This window comes from Solea solea, chromosome 14 (genome assembly GCF_958295425.1).
Source record: "Solea solea chromosome 14, fSolSol10.1, whole genome shotgun sequence".
NCBI lineage: Eukaryota > Metazoa > Chordata > Actinopteri > Pleuronectiformes > Soleidae > Solea > Solea solea.
Window position 1 is genome coordinate 11,900,344 of NC_081147.1, and position 18,430 is coordinate 11,918,773.

Consider the following 18,430-nt stretch of genomic DNA (forward strand, 5'->3'; position numbering starts at 1 on the left):
ACACAAACGGTTACGTTCAACAGATTAAGATGAATCATTTTTATATTCAATTCATATTCATTTAAGTATTAATAATGTCTGCAAATCAAAATAGTAAGACACTTCAACTGACAGCCCTTTCCTGCAGTGAAATGATACACCCCATGAATTATTGACAGTGATTTCATTCTATACAATAACATGTCACACATTTCCTTGCTCTCTCTTCTTCCACCGTCTCAGTGTCTCATACAGTAAATTCATAACGGCACAAAGACTCAGGACAAACCATGCCGATAAGTGTTTGAAGATGCTGCCATAGTGCCAATTTCTGTGGGCAAATAACAATAATCACAACACAGCTGCGACGAAAGCAAACAACGTCAAGTTATGAAAGTGTGCTTTTGGTGCAATGGATCTTTTTAATAACATATAAATGAATTATTTATTGCAGCCGTCAGTCATATGATCTGCAATATGAAAGTACTTTCAAGTTAATCTTCGTGAAAAGAACTATAATTTCCAAGTACCTGAATGAGGCATCTCTACTAATGCCACTCATAATATGGCAGCAACGTCAACGTGTGATACTGTTGATCGTCAGTAATCTACGTATTTATATGTCTATGCTGTGGACCCTGCTATTAGATGATTGTCTTACTTTTAAACCGCATGTCTCTTGTAAAGAAATTTGGTTTCTATTTCAGAAATAAGATAAGGAAAAGACTTCTTACTGCCACAGTTCTGCCTGTACTGGATTATGGATATGTCTTGTATATGCAGACACTAGCCCAGGTATTGTGTAATATGCTAGATTCTGTATACCGTGCCTCCCCTCACTTCATCACTGTCAACTTGATACTCAGGTTGGATGGCCTGCTCTGGAAACCCGACAAACTTGTGTACAAGGGTCTTATCGGACTGCCACCCCATTACCTATGTGTGTATTTGTACCAAGAAATTGACACTACGCATTGCCCTCCCAGGACTTGTACACAGTATTGTGCTCCTTCAGACTTGAACAATCTATAGAACAGAACCCTCAAACTCCAAAATCTGGTTCCTCTGGATCATTTTAAAATCATTCTGAAGGACTCGTTTGGTTCTCTAATGTCTGCTATTGTCTCATTGTCGATTGGATGAGTTGTTTTTGTTGATGTGTGTGTTTGTCGCTGCTGCCACTTGGCCAGGGCGCCCTTGGCAAAGAGAGTTGCAATCTTAATAGGATTATCCTGGTAAAATAAAGGTTAAATAAAAATAGATAAATAAAGTAATAAAATGTTCCAGGGTCATTAAATGCATCTTGTTAGCTGCTCCTCTAAGCTGAAGGCTGTGAAATTTACCAGAGTCATAAATGTATTCCGCAGCCAGGAGACGAGATGAATAATAATCTCATGTTACTCTCCAATAGTGTTTTTGGTTGAAATGTCCATCCCTGGCATATTTATTGTTTGGTTTGTTGTTTGTCATGAATTATGTCAAAAAAAAAAAAAAAATGAAAAGAAGTTTTCAACCTTTTCAAAAGTGCACACTTACAGTTGCATTCCAGCGTTCAACCAAGTGTGCATGAGTGTGTGTGTGTGTGTGTGTGTGTGTGTGTGTGTGTCAGTATGAGTGTGTGTGTTTGCCTGGGGCTTCACTGTGGGGAAGGCTATAACAGGTTTCCATTCCAACATACATACTGTAATGCTCACTGGCAGCAACAGGAGTGACAGGGATTGAAGGAGTGTTTCACATCTGGATTCATGTCACATTTGATGCAGTTGAGTGGCAGACTGCACCTACACTGTTTAACGTGTCTGTGTTTTTATCCTGCTGCGATGTTTGTGTTTGTGATCGCGGCGGTGAACGCCTCCATCTCTGTTTACGTTATGTTGCATTACAAGACGGGTGAAGTGAGACTTCAGCCGCTTTGCATTCATGCATGTTTAATGAATACAATGATTAAGCTTAACAAGTTCACCTCTGTTTTTATCCTCTTGTAAGATTAGTTTTCACGGTGCTAACTAGTAATAACTTGAACTGTATCATTTCACCCATAAGCTTATTATTGTCATATTAGCACCTCTATCTGCTGGGGAAAATAACAGATCAGATGTCTCTGGGATATTTCATTTTAGAACGCATCAAGTTCACCTGACAGACTACGCGCAGAATCAAACCTCATTCTCATGTCAGAAAAAAAAATAATGATAACATACTCAAAATATGTTGGCAGTGAAAACAACCTCGGAGGTGTCTACCAGCAAACTTTCACAGGATCAAAATCTGCTTTGTTTGACATCCAGGCAAAGGTTAGATGACTCACTCACTGCATTTCCAGGACAGAGGGCCACAGCTGAGCAAAAAATATTAGATGAATGAACCAATCTTGTTTTTAATCATATTTTAAATGGGAAAAAAAACCCAAAACAACTTCGGGCCATCTCTTCCCTTTTCTGTCCAGGGGTTTAAGCTACCAGGCAATTCAGTGATCTTCTGATCTTCTGCTTACACTTTATTTTTATTATTATAAAATTATGAATTTAATGAAATATAGGTTGTGACAGGTTATTTATTGAAGGAAGTGAAGGAGAATGAGTTTCTATAATGGTCTTCACATGATAGTATTCATAGTTAACCTGTCAATTATGCTCTTGATTGATCAGTTAGTTGGTTAATAAAATGTAATAAAATGTTGAAAAATCTTGATCTGTGTTTCCCAAACCTCGACATAATGTTGTTCTTAAAAAGCTTGTTCAGTCCACAAACTGAATTTCCTCAGTTTTAATGATTTCCTTGTTACGTGGCGCAACCATAGAAACTGCAGCAACCAGAAAATATTCACACTTAAGAAGCTGGAAAATCAGAGAACACTCAAACCGAGTCAAACTAGTTGGCAATTAAGTTTTATTTATTTATTTTTCTTATTTTTCTTTGCCTTTATTGGACAGGGCAGTTGAGTGTGAGAGGGGGAAGAGAGCGGGGGAAGACATTCAGCAAAGGACCACAGGTGGAGTTGAACCTGGGTTGCCCCAGTTGGCAATTAATTTAATAATGTAATAGTCATCTCAACTACTTTTATGGAAATTTTATGGATTTTTGATCATGGATCCTTAAAGAGTACATACTAGATAATCCATAAATAAAGAAACAACAGCATTTTCAGTGGTTTCAAAGGTATGGAGTCTGTGAGTTGTCTAATGCTGGTAGATCTGAATGAATTCTACTAAAAAAACAACAACAAAAAACAGTTGGATGCATCTATGTTGAATACTAAATGTTGGGCAGGAACTCTTCTAATCCCTGGTGTGCTCTCCATTTCCCAGTTCCTGGGGTTTCTTAACTTAGCTTGTATTTCTATATAGATCAACTCCACTTAAAGCCAGTTTTATGGCACCTAGCTGGTACTAATCACTCGTACTTCTTTTTTTCCCCCTGGCTAATCCTCCCTGTGTTACAGATCACACTGGTTTGTCTTCCACACTGAGTGTCTGAGAATCTAAACCAAACTAATACACCGTCTGTGCACCAGTTTGTCAAACTCCATGGTCAAACAGATTCAAAACATTTGAAAGATTTTACACCAGACAATAAAATCAGTTTGAACATTTTTCCTTAGCCATCATGTCTGAGTTTTATGTCTGGTTCCTCCCAAATTACACTACACTGAGCAGAGCACTCCTACTGCGAATCCACTATTAATACTAGAACCTATTTTACTTGTGCTTTCAATTCTGAAATAATTGGAGAAAAAACATATAACTGCAGGCAGTTTTCCTCAGCAGGGAATAGATTATGAAAGATGCACGCAAGACGTGGTGAAGAAAATACAAGGAAACAGATGGATTAAAGATTTTTAAGATTACAGAGCAATAATATAAAAATGATACACTGCAGTCAGTGGGATGATGGGGAGGGAGGGAGGGAGGTGGTGTTTTGGTATGTGGGTGAGGTTGTCAGTGCAAAGATTTTTTTTTATATTAAAAAAAAAGAAAAAAAAAAGGATGTGTCTGCATGAAGTGTGGGTGAGAGTGTGTGTGAATGTGTGTTACTTTCCGTGGGGGATATAGCCAGTGGATTGCTCACAGCATCTCTAGTCCCAACGTCCCTGTGTGTGCGTGTGTGTGTGTGTGTGTGGTGTTTGGTAGATTGGGCTGCAGAGTGAATGGGCTCATTAGTGGTAGCAGTGTAACACATGGCCTCGGGCACACACAGACACACACAACTCTCACACACAACTCCCCCCCAACACACACACACACAGTCACACTCCAGACTTGCATGCTAATGCCCTCGGTCTGTGAACACAACGAGCCTCATTTATAAAAGATTCTTATATTCTTCTGCACCAGTCTGAAGCTCCACAACACTTTCCAAGCAAAAGACCAACTTATGAAAAATTGATCTCGGAGCCAAAATCAGCTGTTTACACGAATCCTCTCCACAGTGCTGTGGTGTAACAAATGCAATGTTTCATCTGATGATTAATTAGGTGACATGTTCCCCCCAAAGATGTTAACACTCAACAAGAGGATAATAATGGGTGGCCCACACAACACACTGCAAGATGGATGGAGAAATGTTAAATATTATGGAAATGAGATGCGTCACTTCCAGAAACGAGACTGGAAGAGTTATTAGTGACGGTTGTTTATGTAAAGTATTTCCTGTCTATTTCATTTATCTTTGTCCACATGACAAATCAGGGGCAGCAGGGGGAGCTCATACTTGACCCCATTATGAGGTGAAATGAGACAACGTAAAAGGAAAAACCTTTTTGAACCATTAGTCTGTAATGCTCATTCCACATTCCACCCTCACACTAGTTTATATGAATTTCTGTTTGGCAAAGTCCTTCAAATGTTGAAGGAACAAAAAAAAAAAAAAACACACACATACAAAAAAAACTACCGTTGTTCTCTGCATGGTAAATTTTTCAGACACTGACAGCAAAACAATGAAAGAAACTTTCCACACACAGACGCAGCAGCAGCTCTGGCCCCAAGCTGTGGAGGAATGATTGACACTTTCAAATGAGAGGAGCTGAGGAACGATGCTTTCACTGATGAATACTTAAAGATTTCTTTTCTGCTCTGTCACTGACCATCAAACGTCATGATTCATTACTGAAGTTTTAAGGAAATAACATCTCAGTAAAGTTGACCAGATGAACAACTGTACATGTCAGTTGTTGCTGCATGTGCCGGTGATATTAATTTAAAAATATGCCAATATTTGTGTGAATCCACATGTAGGTTGTTGCCCTTACACAAAACTGAATACAGCACTGATATCATTATATATATATATATATATATATATATATATATATATTTTTAGCCCAAGTTCATATCCAAGTCCAAGCACTGGTCTCCAGTACTTGCTGCGCTGGCTGCTTTCTAAGTTTAACATTACAATAAAGTACTTTTACAACAATAATAATAATAATGAGCACATTAGCACAATTAGCACAATTCAACTTATCAGACAAGCTGAAACACAGTGCAAACTACTTTATGTCTCACAGCAGTATTAAAGAAGTTTGCCAGCCTAACACTTTAATTTGAATAATGCTCCGCCCTATAGTCACCATTTGCTTCTTGTTTTTGAATGAACACTGCATTTTAAAGTCTGGGATAGAGAGGACTCTGTGAGCACAAAGACACACTGGATCCTTGGTTTGGTCCTTTGAACCATAAGCCCAGGTGAGGTAGTTCTGTTCAGGTTTAAACACTAACATACAAACAGTGAGTATCGAGGACATCTGCCGCCTAATTAAAAATGGCAGAGTTGAGTGTGAGTGGAGGCTGGTGACGGAGGTTGTCGAGTGGGCACCTGCCATCACAGATGTTTTGGAGAATTAGAGTCACTGCACCTTCAAAAGACTGAACACAAACTGTCTTCCCAACACCCTTCAGACATTATTGAGAGAGCAAATTCTAATCTTCAGCCAACTTTGAGTTTAATTACTCACATATTCTTATAACCAGACTAGAGCTGAAGCAATTAATCGATTACTAAATTGATCGACAACTATTTTGATAATCGATTAATCGGTTGGAAGCTTTTTTCATGATTAAAACAAGATTGTTTAAGCTTCTTAAATGGGAACATTTTCTTAATTTCTTTGCTCTGGATAACAAAGAAATCATTAAAAGTCAACCATTTTGGTTTGTGGACAAAACAAGACATTTGAGAACATCATCATTTTCAGTTTTGACGAACACCGATCAACATTTTTTAAGGTTTTCTGATATTTTATGGACCAAACGATTAATCGAGAAAATAATCGACAGATTAATTGATTATGAAAATAATAATCACTATCTCTAGTCTTACTAACTATTTGTATCAGAGCTGGCACGCTGCTCGTCGTCTTCAAAAACTCTTCCAACTTAACACATCACTGACTCCAGAGGTTCCATCATTGGTCATCTCACCTGATAATCAAAAATCTCCGTAACAGTTATGATGATTGAATAGAATCTTTTGATCCTCATTGAAATAAAAGAAAAGGAAATACTTCATGTCTCCAACTTTCATATTTAGGGTTAAATCTATTCAAATAACACACCTGTCTATTTTCCACCGAGGATTATGGCTCAGGTTCTGTAATTAACAATGTTTTCAACAGTACTGACCCCCACTCTGTGTAATGTATGTTTCAGGTCAAATAACCTTTTTTTTAAAAAACAACGAACAACAACAACAACAACAACAAAAAACTTATGGTCAAAATTCAGAGTTCACATACATTTCCATGCACATAAATGAGATTCTTACCTCACAGCTGTGCCTCTGGCTTTGGGCTTGTCAGACACCTGTCAATAAACCATCAAAGACACTGTTCAGTCATTGAGTATGAACATTTCAGTTGTAGAAAATGAGGTTATGGTTACAGAATGGCAGATAATGCAGAGAGAGCTGGATAATTTGGGCAAACATTGTAGCACTAATAACATTATATATGCTGCACTTGCACCCATTCCTTTAACCACTGGTTAATAATATTGCAAATAAGACAAATTCTTGGTGTATTTTTAAGTCTGTATGAATTTATGTATATAGTTAAAACGTTGAATGAGACCAGTTTAAATGTAAATATTTTGAGAATGAAGATGTTAGTTTTAGAATAGAGACGTAATATTTTAGAGCAAGCCTTTTTCTTTGAGAGATAGTGTATGTTGAGAGTTTTTGAGACACAGAAAATGCATCAAAAGTGGTCATTTAATGGTATTCTGTGATGCCTTCTAAGCCTATGTGTACTGTATGTGCAGGACTGCTCCTTTCTCAAAATATCATCAAAATAATAAAAGACTAAAGAAGAAGAATTCTCTTTATCTTCTCCTCCTCCTCCTCCTCTTCTTGCCTCCCTGTCATCTCGCTTCACCCAGACCCGTCTTGACTCCTTCATGTAAAAATATGCATCTTTCTCCCCCTTTTAGCTACAAACTGGGTTGATTAGTTTTGTCAGTAAGGCTTTTCCTCCCCACTCCGTCTGCCTTCCCGTCTTCTTTTCCTCTCCTCTGTCAACCCTGAGTCAATTTCATACATGAATACATCAATTACAATAACAAAACAAAAACAGTCAAATCAATATCTGCATCAGCCATTAATTCATCTTCAAGCACCGAATCCCAGCGACTGAAATTATTTACTCAAACAAAAGCAGACCCTTTTCCTGCCTCCAGTTTGTTGTTCCTCTTTCTCTCTCTGTCTCTCTCTCTAGGAATAAGGTGATTAACTGGACCAGTGAAGTTTGTGATAGATCGATGCGTAGCTGCAGGCCGGAACAACAAACCTGCTCAGATCTTGAGCTTTGGGAGACTTGTGGGGCTCATGTCGAGGATGTATGTGTGAATATATTTAGCTTGCTGGTGGCTTTACTTGGATTTAAATAAAGAACAACCCAACATGCATTTACTTGCACAATCTCCCGTGTTGCAACACGGCTCTGAGCATTGTTCCCGACAAACAGGACAAGCTGTTTTACCAACGGCAGGACAATTCAAACCTTAATGCTGTGGAGACAAAGAAAAGGAAAAAAAGCGTGATTTTATGTTTATTTGTAAAATCTCCATGTCCTGTTCTTCCTCTTATGTGGGTGCAAGATATCACAGTGTTTCACATCAGGCCCGGCGATGGGAGTTCTGAGGAGGCTTTTAACGCCCACGCTTCATCTTGAACAGCGACCGAAACAATGAGTCCTTTGCTTGTCTACACCGTGTTGCTTTACTTTATGTGAGAGTCTTTACAGAGCATTTCTTACACCTGAAATCTGGATTAAACATCCTCAGTTTCTGATGCAACACTTGCACTGAGGTGACACTCTCCTGAATATGTAGCAGCGACTGGGTTTTTCACGAGTATAAAATAAGGACTCTCCAGATGCCACGTTTTAGCATCGTGTAGCTGTTGCCAGTTGGGTTTAACTGTGCGTTCAATGCAGACGTTTATGGTCTCATCTGATTCTGCTTAGAAATGACATTAGTTAGTATAAAGCACACATCATCAATCACTAATTATGTCCAATACTAGACGTATTAAACATGTTTGTCTTTGCCACATGTCAAACAGAATGTGGGATTATCGTGTTTAATCTTGTGCCTTTAGACCAGTGTTGTCACTTTCACACTGTACATTTCCTCAGTGACCCTTTGAACCTATTGATCGCTGTCTGCCTATACCTCACACTCTCTTGTTTGCTGTTTGGTTGTGCTGACCGTCCAAATTTGCCGTCACCATCTGTTCCAGGTTATCTCAGTTTCAAGGTCGATTAGTGGAATTGGCACTTTGCTTTCTTTTTTCTCCTCTCTGTTGCGTTCTGTTGCATTTCTGCAGTGGACTGTTTTTTTTCGACCGGCTGCACTCCATCAGACATAATCTCACTGTGTAATAGAGATGCGAAGCCCCAGGACTCAACCTCAGCTGAGTCCTGAGACACAACATAGTACCTGTGATTGCCACAACAATAACAGTAACTACAACAAAGGCTGGTGATTAGACAAAATAAAGCAAACTGGGCAAAAATGCCAGTAAAGTAAAAAAAACTAAAACAAAACGCAACTGAGCATAATTATTCAAAAAAAAAGAGAAAAAGCCCAACAAAAATCAGGTTGGAGTCTCTTTAATTAAAGTTGTACAACATAAAGTGTTCTAACCCTTGTCCCCAGTGTTTTCACCTTCTCTCCAAACATTCACACAAGCTTTGCTTTTCTAGAATTTCCTTATTTATAAAACATTTTTGCCACTGCACATTTAAACCAACACAAACAGTGATTTGAGGTCACTCGATCACAGTATGTGTCTGAAGCTCAGTGGTCAAGTTGCTCTGTTCACTTTCAGGACAATGAGACGTGTTTAGCAGATGGAGGACGCATGAGATTTAACGTGTTCTTAAATGTTTTCATGTAGACAATTCATTTTACAATAACACTATCAGTAGTAATATTTTATGTATATTGTTTCTTATGCACACAAACCCAATGACACAAAAGTCCTATTGTAAATGTATTTGTTTATTAGTCTGTCCATAAAAATGTATGTAGTCCTCAAGCTCAGGAAGTAGGAATGAAGCAACAGTTGGACACCAGGGGGCGACTTCACTGGTTCAAAAGAACTGCATTTGAATGGAAGTCAATTTGAAAACGAGCTTATTTTTAACTTGATTTATAATGTCGTTAAAAATCGTTGTGAGGAGTCAATGGCCTCAATCGCTACTTTCATGTTTTCCTCAATAGAATGTGATGTCAATTCTGTAAATGGTGTTCTCATTTAGAGGAAAATAGATAATAAAGTGAGTGTTTACCAAATGCAAAAACTGACATAGCGCTGGTCAAATCCCGAGGCTTCACAATGGTAGTTTCAGAAGACGATATCCATTTTAATAAACAGTTAATGTCGTGATCATTAAAAGTCCAAAAATGTCAACATATCTTCAAGCTGGAAACTTTTGCAGCGAGCTGACCGAGTGTAGGAGTCGTGACCATGGTCTCCGGAGTGGTGTACATTTTTGTTTTGAACCAGCAGCACCGCTGCCTTTATATAAAGACAGAGCTTTTAAGCTTGACTTTGCTCTGACCAAGGTGATCTGTCATCACAGAGCAAAGAGGAGAATGCAGGGAGATACAGAGACAAAGGACAGTGCTGCAGAGGTAATTGGGTTGCTGTTTTTCTGTCAGTTTTCTAAAGTCATTAGGAACATCTCTCTCTCTCTCTCTCTCTCTCTCCCTCTTCTGTTCCATCTTTCATTTTCTTCCCCCTTTCCCTCTCATCCCTCCTTCCTCTCCTCCTCCTTTCAATTCCCTTCTCTCCTCCATCTCTTTTGCTCTGTGCCAAAAACATATTCATCATACTCTTCTGCTGCCCTCACAGCACTGTGCCACAGCATACTAATGACTGTGTGTGTGTGTGTGTGCGTGTGTGTGTGTGTGTGCGTGTGTGTATGTGTGTGTGTGTGTGTGTGTGTGCGTGTGTGTGTGTGTGTGTGTGTGTGTGTGTGTCAGCATGTGTTTGCTGGCATAAATGTTTGAGAGTAGGTTATGAGTCTGCTCAAACACTGTATGTGCTCACATATGTATGTGTGTAAAACATGCTTAACATGTCTGTCTGTGTGATTATGAACGTGTTTGTGTTGCCGTGCTTTACTTCAGGCGATAAAAGCTGGATAATGCACCGTGCAGTCATTTGCTATAAGCCTGTTAACAGCATGAACAGGAAAAAAAAAAAACACTGAGGGAGATGAGAAGAGACTCCACGATGAATTCACTCCATCTCTTTGTCTCTCACTCACTCACTTGTTTTCTTTATCCTTGCATCTTCTTGAGTCTGCGTTATCGGTCTCATCTGTCTCTGTCTTTCACTTTCCCTCTTTATCCCACTGACTTATTCACTTGGTTTTCTTCCCTTCTATAACTTCTCTCTCTGTTTATGTTAATCTCATTCCTTCTCTGTCTTTCACTGTCATCCAAAATGACAGATATGGACGCCATGGTGAAATTACAGGGAGAGAGTAAATATGTGCTGGAGAGACGGACACCTTCACACAGTTGTCCTTTGTGTGTGTTTACGCCTTAACCGTAAGGTTCATCTCGGAGTCAGAAGTAACATCGTTAGTGTTTTTCTTATGTAATGCCTCTCCAAAACAAAGTTGTTTTTTTTGCTGGCTCGTCTCAAAGACGGTGACACGTTGCTAAATGTATTCACGCCTGACCATGAGCTCAAAAGATCGTTTTTGTTTGAAGATAAGTTGAGACGTTTACAACACACTGTCATTATACCGGAAAAGCAGCAGGTCAGCACTGAGTCGGAAACTCTGCGTATGAACAGTGATGGATGTCTGTGTTCTCGTTTCACAGTTTGCTTTTTTAAAAACCTCCTTGATCATCTGATCGTCTCTTTTTTTTTTAGCCACTTTTCCTCAACACTTTTCCACAGATGCAGTTTAACACAGTGATTGGTAAAGACACGGTGAAATGGATGTGACGAGTGTTTTCTGAAGTGTCCACGAGAGTGTAGTAACAAGAACCTTACACTTCATTAGATTTCTTAAACAAACAGTATGATATTTCTTTGTTGGCAGCTGCAAATCTTAATAGTCAGGTACAGCTGTTCACTGATCAGCTGCAACACAAAAAACTTAGCTAGCTGCTTTGACAGAGTTCATTTTGAACCATCGTTAAAGATGCATATGAAACTTGTTTTGCAGGTTCACTTATGGCACTTTTCCATTATACAGTTGTTCTAGCACTACTCAGCTCTGCTCAACTCGGTTTGGTATCAGGTTTTTCAATACTATAGTACCTCCTCAACATGGACGGGGTCGACGGGGTTATACCCGACACACAAACTAGTGCCACTGAATTATAAGTACACCAGTAAAAGATTTGTTCACAGAATTGTGTTGTACTTCCTGCATGACTGAGTCGCATTGTTGTGCCGTGCCGTAACTGTGTAGTGGAAAAGCATCATATAGTACCTACTCAGCATGGGCGGGGTCATCATAGCGCGGCTGCACAAAATGTTTTATACACGACACAAACACACAAACTAGTGAAAAGCAACCGAGTTGTTTCGGTGTACTGAATCATTAGAATCAGTTCATTAAAAAGTTCGGCATTGTTCGCTTTGATTCTTGTGTTGGACGTCGCACTCATGACTCGTCCAGTGACGACACTCTCTTACACATCAGTGGCCGGCAGTCTGTTGACGTCACATTTAAGTATCAGCACAGCTCACTTAGAACCTCGCCAAAGCAGGTACCAAAAAAAAGCTACTATTTTTGCTTTATGGAAAAGCCAAAAAAAAACTGAGCTGAGCTAGAACTGTATAATGCAGGGGTGGGCAATTATTTTTCCCAAGGGGCCACAACAAATATTGTTGTTTAATTAATTTTAATTTAATTTTATCTCTTATCTAAAAAAGCAGTTAATTGTATTGTTTTGGTATAAATTTGGTAGCATACAAACACACAATAAACACCATTACTAACCAACTATATTAATATTACTACTGTGGTGTAGTGCAGTGTGTATATTGTCTAACACAAACACAACCACCCCGCACAGAGCGCACCTGCACGCTTACGCACGCACACACATACACACACTAATGCTGCAATCACACTGGATGAGTTTACATACTACATCGCTGGTTAGATAATAAGATAATAAACATGGAGGGAGATAAAGATAACTCCTGAACTTAAACTGAAACACTTGTAGAAGAAAGGTACGACACACATTGTTCTTAATGTTGTCTCCGACTCCTTTGCACGCTCTTCATCAGATAAGTTCTTGTATTTGTCTACGTGTTTGCTCACGTAGTGGCGATTCAGATTGTAATCCTTAAACACAGCGACTTGTGTACCACAAACTAAGCACACAGCTTTACCGTTGATGCCTGTAAATAAATAGTTAGCAGTTCATCTCTTCGTCTTGTTGAAAATGCGCCATTCGGAATTCACTTTTCTTTTTTTAACGTGAGCCGACATTTTTAGGGGTAACTGGCTAGCGTCACCTGTCGCTGTGCAGACAGACGCAGATACGTGCGTCCATATGTCAGGCTTTTCAAAATAAAAGCAACACAGTTGTAGTGCATGCGCAGCATAAATACTTGTTCATCTGTGTTTATGACTGACATACCGCGGGCCCGGACAGGGATGCCCAAAGGGCCGTATGTGGCCCGCGGGCCGTAAAATGCCCAGGTCTGGTATAATGGAAAAGCATGATTATTCTGTCACAACAGTAAAGGGGCGCGTGTGTGTGTGTGTGTGTATGAAGTGAAAGGCTACCAAGTGCAAAAAATGAAATCCTGTTGAATAAACTTTCTCTCCTTTCAGTTTATGGAGAGTCAGCACAAACATTTCAGTTTTACAGAATATAAAACAGTTAAAAGGAGAAAAGAACGCGGAGACACATACGTCTCCTGTACACAGCGTCTTTGAGGAGCGATAACGGCATTGTGATAGAGCAGCAAACAAAGAAAGAAAGGAGAAAAAAAAGCATTATTGACTGAAAAGTGAGATTATGAGAGACAAAGAAGAATGAAGTGTGTCCTGTTTTATCATGTCTATTCATCCTAATACTGAGTATAATTATATAGAAGCACTATGATTAAAGAAGCCACTTGCTATAATTCTGAATGCACACTAAATATCTGTAATTAACAGAGCTACTTCCAGCATAATTATAATAACTAACACCACTATAAATGACCTGCCATCATTTATAATTATAATATCTGCCATCATGGTAATTATACAATCAGAAGGCCAGTTAAAAGGGAATGAGAGGAATCACTATCTTTTCATTAACAGGAAATATCTCATGGACTCTTTGTTGAGTGCTGATATCAGTGTGCACAGTGGGAGAGGGGCAGCTGTGTGACCCCCACAGACTGCTTTGAACTCATCGGTGGCATCGTTAGTGCATGATGATGATTAGCAGAGAGAGGGCCACCGTGTTTTATTTTAATACCAAAAAAAAAAACAAGACGAGGAGAGCAGCACAACTGCACAGCTCATATGCAAAGTGTCCAGAAATGACAAAGCCAGCCTCCTCGCTCGCATGGACATGGTGCTAAATGAGCCGAACCCCCCCCCCCCGTGGATATAAAGCAACCCGGATGCATCACCCCCTGACGTGCGGCTCAGCCTTAGAACAGTGAGCGACACAAAAAGACAATGAAGAATCACAAAACTGCGAAAACAAACACAGAGACAAAGTGACCAAAAAATAGGTAGAAATTGTTTTTTTCATATTCAAATTCTAAATTATTCATTCCTCTCACAGTCTCACAACAAGGTCCATTTAGTAGGTGTGGCCACAACACTGCTTTCAAGCAGGTCAAGAAATAAGTGAAATTCAATGACACAGAGTGAATTCTCTGTCATTGACGGATTATTTTCCACCATGAAGGAAAAATCTGAAGGCTGTCTGTCATTTTGACAGATTAAACACTGAAGGGGATCTACTGTAACGGCACCTTCATTAAGCACTTATAGACCACCTGTAACAGTGGCGCCGGCAGCCATAGTCCTATATAATTAAATACACTGATGCAGGTAGAAGCGCAGGTCCTCTCCATTTTACATCACAGAGACAATTACATCGATCAAAAAAAAGATTCCCTACAGAGCATTTGGGCATCATCTCCTCGACACCATACTCGATGCCTCTCGCTATCCGGATGCTGACAGCGCGTTGAACTATTGAGCTACAGACAGGAGGCCTTGGAGCGCATCTGTGACCATGTCTGTGTCTGAGACCACGTCAGAGAGTTTTGCCGAGTGTCGCTGGTGATTCCAGTCAACTGAGGCGGCAGAGCGCAGTTTCAGCCTGCAGAACAACTTTAAATGGCCTTAAGAAGTTGTCTGTCCAACTGACAGAGATACAGAACTTAATGATAGTCACCTTTGCAGCAGTCGCTCTCTTTCTATAGCTACTTTTGGGGAAGCTTTGAGTTGAGTTTAATGTCTTGTAAATAGTTTGCTCACAGTGTTTTTAGTGGCCTCACTGTCACGTCGGAAAAAGTGAAAGCATTGAATAAAGTTCTGTGCTTGGAAACTTTAAGCTCAGTAAATATTACTGTGGTTGGGTTGTTTTTGGAAAATGAAACACTAATCGATAGTCTATGTGTCATCAATATTTATTTATTTATTTATTTAACAGTCTAACACAACCGCTGATTTATCCTGACCTCCATTACATCCGTGCAGCTCCATGTGCAGAGGAAAATCTAACTGAAAGCTCCAGAAGATTACTAAACAGACCTTGTGTGTTGAGATTTTCTTTGTTGTGTTTCCAACAAGAGAAATCAGACTTGGAAGCTCATCTTTTATTTCTTAGCTTCATAATATGCCATAGTAGTTAGAGTTAAACTTTATTTGATTAGCTTTTTCATAAATGGGTACACTGTGCATCACCAGTCAGACCAGTGTCCATTACTATTAATGCATCATGTTGGAGGAGATGAATGAACCATTTCTTGCAGCTGTTCTTCAGCAGCCTTCAGCTGTTCCATACACGGTCAAAGACTTGTAGGTAGAAGAATAATCCTCTCTGTAGCTGTTCTACAACATAAACAAGCCTTTCTTTTGTACTTTACTTCTTCATGTCCACGATGGTGCAGTCAAGTGCAGTTCCTCAGTGGAGAAAACCTAATTTATGAGAAAGCACCACTCTGCTATGCTGCAACATTTGCACTTCAACCTGTGAGTGTAAACTGCCGACCCTCACGACCAGCAGGTAGTTGAGAGGCACTTGTAAGAAAGAGCAGCCCTTTTCTACAGTATTTGTACAGCAAAGTACAAGTTGTTACACCTCAACCTTTAACTACGTCTGTCCAAACATTTAACAGGAATATTTTGTCCAAAAGTCTTAGAAATAAGATGTTATTTTTCTTGGGTTTTCGAGAAAGCGGGGGGGGGGGGGGGGGGTGCGCAGGTTTTCAATCAGATATTGCTGTACTAGATCTGAGCTTGGTTCATAGTCCTCTTGTTTCAGCTGTTGTTTTAATTAATGTTGTTTTAATACATGCATACTCAGTTACATGAGGTGTCTGTGGCTTGGGGGGAGGATATGTGAGTGAATATGACTTTAAAACATACAGTTTATTTTTCATTTCACAATAACGACTTGTTTGGAACGTTGATCTCCACTAGTTTTCTTGCACATGCACGTGAGATGCGATACAGATGCGACGGTATACGTTTTTCATCTTTTGTCGAGTTTATTAATGCCAAATACCTGCAGTGAATGTATGAAAGTGTGTACTTAATTAGTTGATCAGTTCACTGGCATAGCTTGCTTAAAATCCACATATAAATAAATGCCCTGTACATATCAGGTTGTACTGCTTCCTTACAACAAGTTAAGTGTTGCCCAGTTTGTTTACCAGGAGGAAAAAGGCTGCAGATAATTGGTGTTGGTGTTATGTTACTTAAGGTTTATGATACGTTTGTAAACTACTGACATTTAAATGTTTGCATCTTCACCTCAGACATATCACTGTTATAGTTTAGGTTCGGTCAGATCACAGCCACTGACGCTGCTGCAGCAAAAGAAAACGTATAAAACGAAACACTACATTCATTTTTCAGGGTAATAAGAGACTCAAATGGAGATAGATGGCAGCGTGGAAAAACACGTGGGTCTGGAAGGGTTAAGCATTTAATGCAGATGGTGGCCATATAAAAAAAAAAAACTGATTGAGAGTGATTGGCTGCTTGGATCAACTGATGGAATGGTAAATGAGAAGAGGGATGAGTGGCGAATGGAAGCCCGCAGAGACATACGTTAAATGGATTTCTGGACACGAAGGAATCACAGGTGTGAAATTAATGTCAAATATGTGAACAGGTGAATGATTGAGGGACAGAGTAGAGGAGAAGCTTGGCTGAGAAATGATGTGCATACAATACAGTATATGAGTGATGTACACAGTGAAAGTGGACGGTGTGCAGACGGAGCTCACCTGTTGTTCGGCTTCTTCCTCATCGCTGCTGATCTTCAGGTCGTCCTCCAACATACTACACAGATACAGAGGGACACATGTTATTATGTTATTGCAGCCGAGACCCTGCGTCTGCTCGTGTTAGCGCGCACGTGACAAGTTACGATTGAAGAAGGTTTTCTGGCAAGTGGTTTAAATACACAGCAAAGGCAGCGCTGGTGGTTCATGTCGGGGGAAATGAGGCAGTGGTCAGTGGATGGGGCCCTTTGCTGCACGCCAGATGTTCAGCTTTTAGAGTTTGGAGAGTGTTTCCAGATTGTTTTTTCACATGGAAAATGTTCTGTCTGTCAACTGCTGACCTGCAGCCAAGAATTCCCTTGGAAACACGGAGGACATGCTCCACTGAGATCAGCCTCTCGGGCTGTGTGTGGATTTTTTTCTTTTTTTTTTTTCTGTCACAGGCTTCTAACTGGAATGAGAGGCCTCTATTAGTCGTGTTTGTTTTACTCTCCCGGTGCTAGAGATCAAATTCGAACAATATAGCCGCGCACAGGCTATGAAAAAGATATAAATGACAACGCCGATAACATGACCTCCCTCATAGCATCACCCGCTCTTTATCACACAAATTATTCAGTATTTATGTACTGTGCATTGGCAAGTTCCCATGTTTTATTGCTTTATATAAACCTTCCACACAAACTACTGTTATTTTAAGCCAGCACTGCTATTGTTATGACAGGGAGAACCCCCTAAAGGGATTTTTACTGCCACACGATCCACTCATGTCAGTGTAACACTCCCCAGTGTTGTGCTGTTTTCAGAAGAGACCATATGAGTCTTGAATAACTGAAACACAATGAGAAAAAGGCTCTGCAGATAAGGGGCACAGTGCAGCATGCAGTGATGATAGATATGTTTGAATGAATGAATAATGGATTCATACTTTATTTCATAAGAAGGGGACAGATGGAGAGAGGGAGATAGCGAGTGAGATGGAGATGATAATGATGGGGAAGAGAAGACAGAAGGAGAGAGAGACCGGGAGAGAGACTGAAAGGAAACATGGAGGGAGGGTGGGGTATGTGGGGGGGGGGGGGAAATTAAATGCAACAGAGAGCAAAAGCATCTACGAGAACAGATGCAGTCAGATACAAATGAGTTATGGACTAATGCACGGATGACACGGAGCTGAGACAGCAGCGCGTTTTTACAATAGGTGCAGATGCTCTTAGCCGACAACATAAAATGGAGTCTTCATTCTTTCGTTTGTTCGGGAGGATGTTAATATTTTCTGAAGCAACTAATGACTCACAACACAATTCTGCAAGAGAACTTCAGATGCACTCAGACTGCAAAACAAAAAAAGTACATTATAATCTCTGCTGGCTGCAGGACAAACAAAGCCTCTGTCAAAGAGTGTCTCTCTGTCCAAATCAATGCTAAAGTATTTACACCAGCTCACGGCATTTTCTGTCCTTTTCTGCTTCTTTGTTTTTGATGTATTCAATGTGGA

At 39.8% G+C, this 18,430-nt stretch overlaps 1 protein-coding gene across 2 annotated transcripts in view; it reads right to left on the reverse strand.

The window, feature by feature from the left end:
* Positions 1-18,430, reverse strand: part of aff2 (AF4/FMR2 family, member 2) — a 152,813-nt gene that overhangs the window by 36,071 nt on the left and 98,312 nt on the right. For both annotated transcript variants that reach the window (XM_058650145.1, XM_058650144.1), the window contains exons 9-10: positions 16,936-16,990; positions 6,745-6,782 (exon numbers count right to left, since the gene is read on the reverse strand). In XM_058650145.1, the coding sequence (XP_058506128.1) occupies positions 6,745-6,782; positions 16,936-16,990 (93 nt within the window). The remainder of the gene's footprint in view (positions 1-6,744; positions 6,783-16,935; positions 16,991-18,430) is intronic.